The sequence below is a fragment of the Mustela putorius genome, unplaced genomic scaffold, assembly GCF_011764305.1.
Source record: "Mustela putorius furo isolate JIRA1106 unplaced genomic scaffold, ASM1176430v1.1 tig00003899_pilon_pilon_pilon, whole genome shotgun sequence".
NCBI classification, from domain to species: Eukaryota; Metazoa; Chordata; class Mammalia; order Carnivora; family Mustelidae; genus Mustela; species Mustela putorius.
In genome coordinates this window covers 11,078,325-11,082,424 of record NW_025422048.1, presented here as the reverse complement: position 1 = coordinate 11,082,424, position 4,100 = coordinate 11,078,325, and the positions used below count along the sequence as shown (strand labels likewise).

The window sequence follows — 4,100 nt, the reverse complement described above, 5'->3', positions numbered from 1 at the left end:
TTTTTTCCTATATATATATATATATATACCTATGATAAAATGTAAATAAATTCGGCGCAGTGAGACATTAACAACTAATATAATAAAATAGAATGTTTATAACGCTTTGCAAGTTTCGAAATATCTCCTAAAATATCTTATGGTACTGCACTCACCCTTCTTGTGATGATGTGACATGATAAACACGCTTAGCGATGGGATGCAGTGAGGTAGGTGAATGACATAGGCATTGTGATGCAGCATCAGGCTCCCGTTGATCTTCTGAGGGTAGGTCAGGAGGGTCAACTGATTCCAGACCAAACCACTACTGGCACGGGGAACTGAAGAGCAGCGCAGGAAAGCAAAACTCCTGTGCATACTGTAGGAAGAGAAGAGTGAAAGCTAAGCGGTTTGCAGCAGTCTGGGTGAGGAAGAAAGGCTGGGGCAGGGTGGTGGTAGAAGTGACAAGTGACTGAACTGCGGGTGTATTTTAAAAGCAGAGCCAACATAATGTCAGCTCTAAGGTCCTGGACCCAACTTAGCTGCCAGCAACTATTTGAAAAATAAATTTCAAAGCAGAAAACCGAAACTATTTAAAAAAACACAAATCTTCATTGTTAAGCAACGAATAATGTATGAATGCTGGCCAAGGGACACTAATACTAGGACATGAACTAAAGAGCTAAAGATAGGCAAGAGACTGCAAATGGTTCTCCAATGTTGGTTTTGCAGAACTTTTTATACTTCACTGTTTAGAAAAATAATTTTTTAAAAAGGAGGTAGGCACACAGGATTATTTCCCAACTAAAGAAAAAATCCCCGTTCAAATAGTTTTGTAAGAGGAGCCCTAAGGCTCTTTCATAACTCTAAAAGGTTGTGACTCCCGCGGCGCAGCCAGCAGAGCTACTAGTTCTCTGGGTGAGTGAAATTTAAATAAGCAAGGAAATTGTTTTAAAAAAACCCAAAACACTCAAGTGGAATCTAGTAGCCACGGACCCACCAAAGAACACTGAATTGTGCGAGTCGAAAGGTGATTAATCCTTTAAACTTGAGCAGGCTGGCCCTGAGACATGGGCTTTAGCACTCACTGGTTCCTGGCTAAGCCGGGCCCACATCCGGGGGTCCACCGGGGTCCCCTGCCTTTACACGCTCCGGCCGTGAGCACCACCAGCCCGCCATGCCGAGACCCTGCCCACCCCTTCCCCCGCCCCGCCCCCGACCGAGTCTCCGCGCCCCGGGCGCCCCCGCCGGCCACGCCCCCACGCGGCGCCTGTCGCCCCCCTCCCGGCCACGCCCTCCTCGCCACGCCCCCCGACCCGGGCCGCGCCGGCGCGCCGGCCGCCCAAGTGGCTGTGCGGGCGGAGCTTGCGCAGCCGCCGGACCCCTACGCGCGCCGCCCTCCGCCCTTGGCCACCGTGAGCCTCCGCGGACACGCACTTCCTGCGAGGCCTCCGAGCGCACCTTTGCCGAACCGAGCCGAACCCAGCCCTTCCAAGTCGTTAGCCATGGTGGACGAGCTGGTGCTGCTCCTGCACGCGCTCCTGATGCGGCACCGCGCCCTGAGCATCGAGAACAGCCAGCTCATGGAACAGCTGCGGCTGCTGGTGTGCGAGAGGGCCACGCTGCTGCGCCAGGTACGTCCGCCGAGCTGCCCGGTGCCCTTCCCCGAAACGTTTAGCGGCGAGAGCTCCCGGCTCCCTGAGTTTATCGTGCAGACGGCGTCTTACATGCTGGTCAACGAGAACCGATTCTGCAACGACGCCATGAAGGTGGCATTCCTAATCAGCCTGCTGACCGGGGAAGCCGAGGAGTGGGTGGTGCCCTACATTGAGATGGATAGCCCCATCCTAGGTGATTACCGGGCCTTCCTGGATGAGATGAAACAGTGTTTTGGCTGGGATGACGACGAAGAAGATGACGACGACGACGACGAAGAAGAAGATGATTACTAGGCCGGGAGACCCTCGGGCCCGGGACGGGGAGGGCCCTGCACGCAGCCATTCTCTCCCCCCCCCTCCCCTGCCCGGCCCGCTCGGAGCCGCCAAGCTCCCTTTTGTCCCCGGATCCCCTTCCCTACCCTTGCCCTCGGGTTCTATCATCCCCCTGTAGTGCTTGCCTTTGTTCCAGGAGTAGTGCTCCAGTTACCTGCTGCTGGGGCCTCGCTCTGAAGCGCGCCGCCACCCGTTCTGGCCAGCCCCAGCACCCTCCCCTGCTAATTTGGACTGTGTTCTGAGCTCCTGCTGTAGGGAAGGCCCCTGTTACAAACTGGTCAGACTACGCGCAGCTCTGCCCTGCCGACTGCAAGGCCTCCGTCTGCCCAGAGACCTACGCCGCCACTTCACCACCATCCACCACATCCCAGCGACAGACCGCAGCCTTTGAAAATAAGGACCAACCTAGAAGATGCCTGAGTTGGCTGCATCTCCTCCTCGGACATTAATTTGGACAGCTCACCAACCCCCAAGGGGCCAATCTTTCAACCTGGTTAGTTCCCTACCTACTCCCAGAGTCCTCTCCTTCCCCACCAAATTGCTGCAGGGGCCTAGTGTGCCTGGCAGCCAAATTGTTGACATTTCTTTTCTCCTCTGCACCAGTTTTGCACAGCTGTCCTTTTACTTTCAAAACTGCAGCAGTCCCAACAGATGTGTGTATTTGGACAAACATACTAAAAACAAAACAAACAAAAACAGGCACTCAGCCCAGCTCCTCAGTACCACCTGGAAAAAGCATTTACGTTCTTTTCAATAAATATCAAGCACTACCAAAAAAAAAAAAAAAAAGAAGAAGAAGAAAGGAGTGTCTTTTAATGGTTAAGTGCTATCATTGGCCTCTACCAATCTCTCTGACTCTCATTTTTTCCCCTGAGATCAGGGAACCTAGTTCAATCCCAGTATTTGCCACTGTCATCTCTAGGCGACAGAGGACAGCTATCACAGGATTTGATAGAGATTCTGGTACTCTCCTCACCAAGGCATTTCTTAAAGCCCTGGCAAGAGGATTGAGTGTCCTCTGGGGTGTCCAGAGTGGCATGGGTAAGGGGTGGTTGAGCAGGTTGTACACCATCTCAAAGTGGGACACTAGACAGTGAAAGGGGACACTATTAATAATTAGACTGGGACAACAAGCATAAGACACATAAAATATTACCATTTTCCTGAACCTTTGGGTTACTTCCTCAGCACAGTCAAGGAAATTCTGTCCTTTAATTCTTACCATCTGAGGGCTGCTATTGAGTTAAGACTTAACAATGTAGCACCTTTCAGGTGCCTGAGCTGACATTAAATCCTGGGTCCTGGGTGAGTGTACCCATAGTAAATAGTGATCTTAACATTGCGTCATGCCAGGTGAACACTCTTAGAATCCCCAGCCATACATATATCCCAGATTCCTGCCTATGGAAATTGGCAAGATGCCTGGCTATCTCCTAAACTAGACCTTGTCCTGTTGGGGGCTATGCTGAGACCTCTTTATAGACCCGGAGGGCTCAGAGGCATTGAGGGAATGGGTGAGTGCTGAGAAGAACTCTTTGAAATGTTAAATCAGGGAAGTTTGGTTGTGGGGTTAGTGGGAGCTACCTCTGCCAACCAGGAACATTTAGGAGGATTTGAGGGGTTCACAGTTACCATCTATATCTGCCCAAATGTACTCATTATACCGTAACTGGAGTCAGCCCTACCTTAAGATCTCTAATTTAGGTAATAAACTTCCCTATTACATAAGACCTTTTGAGGCTGGTTATTATTTTATTTTTAATAGTAAACCTCATAGCGTGGATTTAATGAGATCCTGGTCATCATCCTGGTCACCTCACAGGCATGGATTCGTTGAAATCATGCCCATGAGGTCTTTACAGTTGTCCCTACTACATGGTGAACTTCCAGTAAATACGGGCTGTTACTCCAGACTTGGGATTGGAAGTCTATCTTGGTTGGAAAGCAGGTGTCTTGCTGTGAGTTTGGCTTTAGTAGGAAAATGTCAGGGGTGAGCGGGAACAGAGCAGGCCCAGGGAGAGTGGAAATGAAAGCACGCTGAGACATCGTTTACTCATTGGGATCTGACATAAAGTCAGGTAAGAAAGTTTACTTGGTCAACAGGGGAAAGTGTAGGGCAGGAGTGATTTC

The 4,100-nt window shown here is 50.7% G+C and overlaps 1 protein-coding gene across 1 annotated transcript; it reads left to right on the top strand.

The window, feature by feature from the left end:
- Nucleotides 1–1,323: 1,323 nt before the first annotated feature.
- On the top strand, nt 1,324–3,700 carry LDOC1 (LDOC1 regulator of NFKB signaling). The gene has a single exon (XM_004781567.3). The coding sequence runs from the start codon at nt 1,485–1,487 to the stop codon at nt 1,929–1,931; it is 447 nt and encodes a 148-aa protein (XP_004781624.1). The 5' UTR covers nt 1,324–1,484; the 3' UTR covers nt 1,932–3,700.
- The last annotated feature ends 400 nt before the right edge of the window (nt 3,701–4,100 follow it).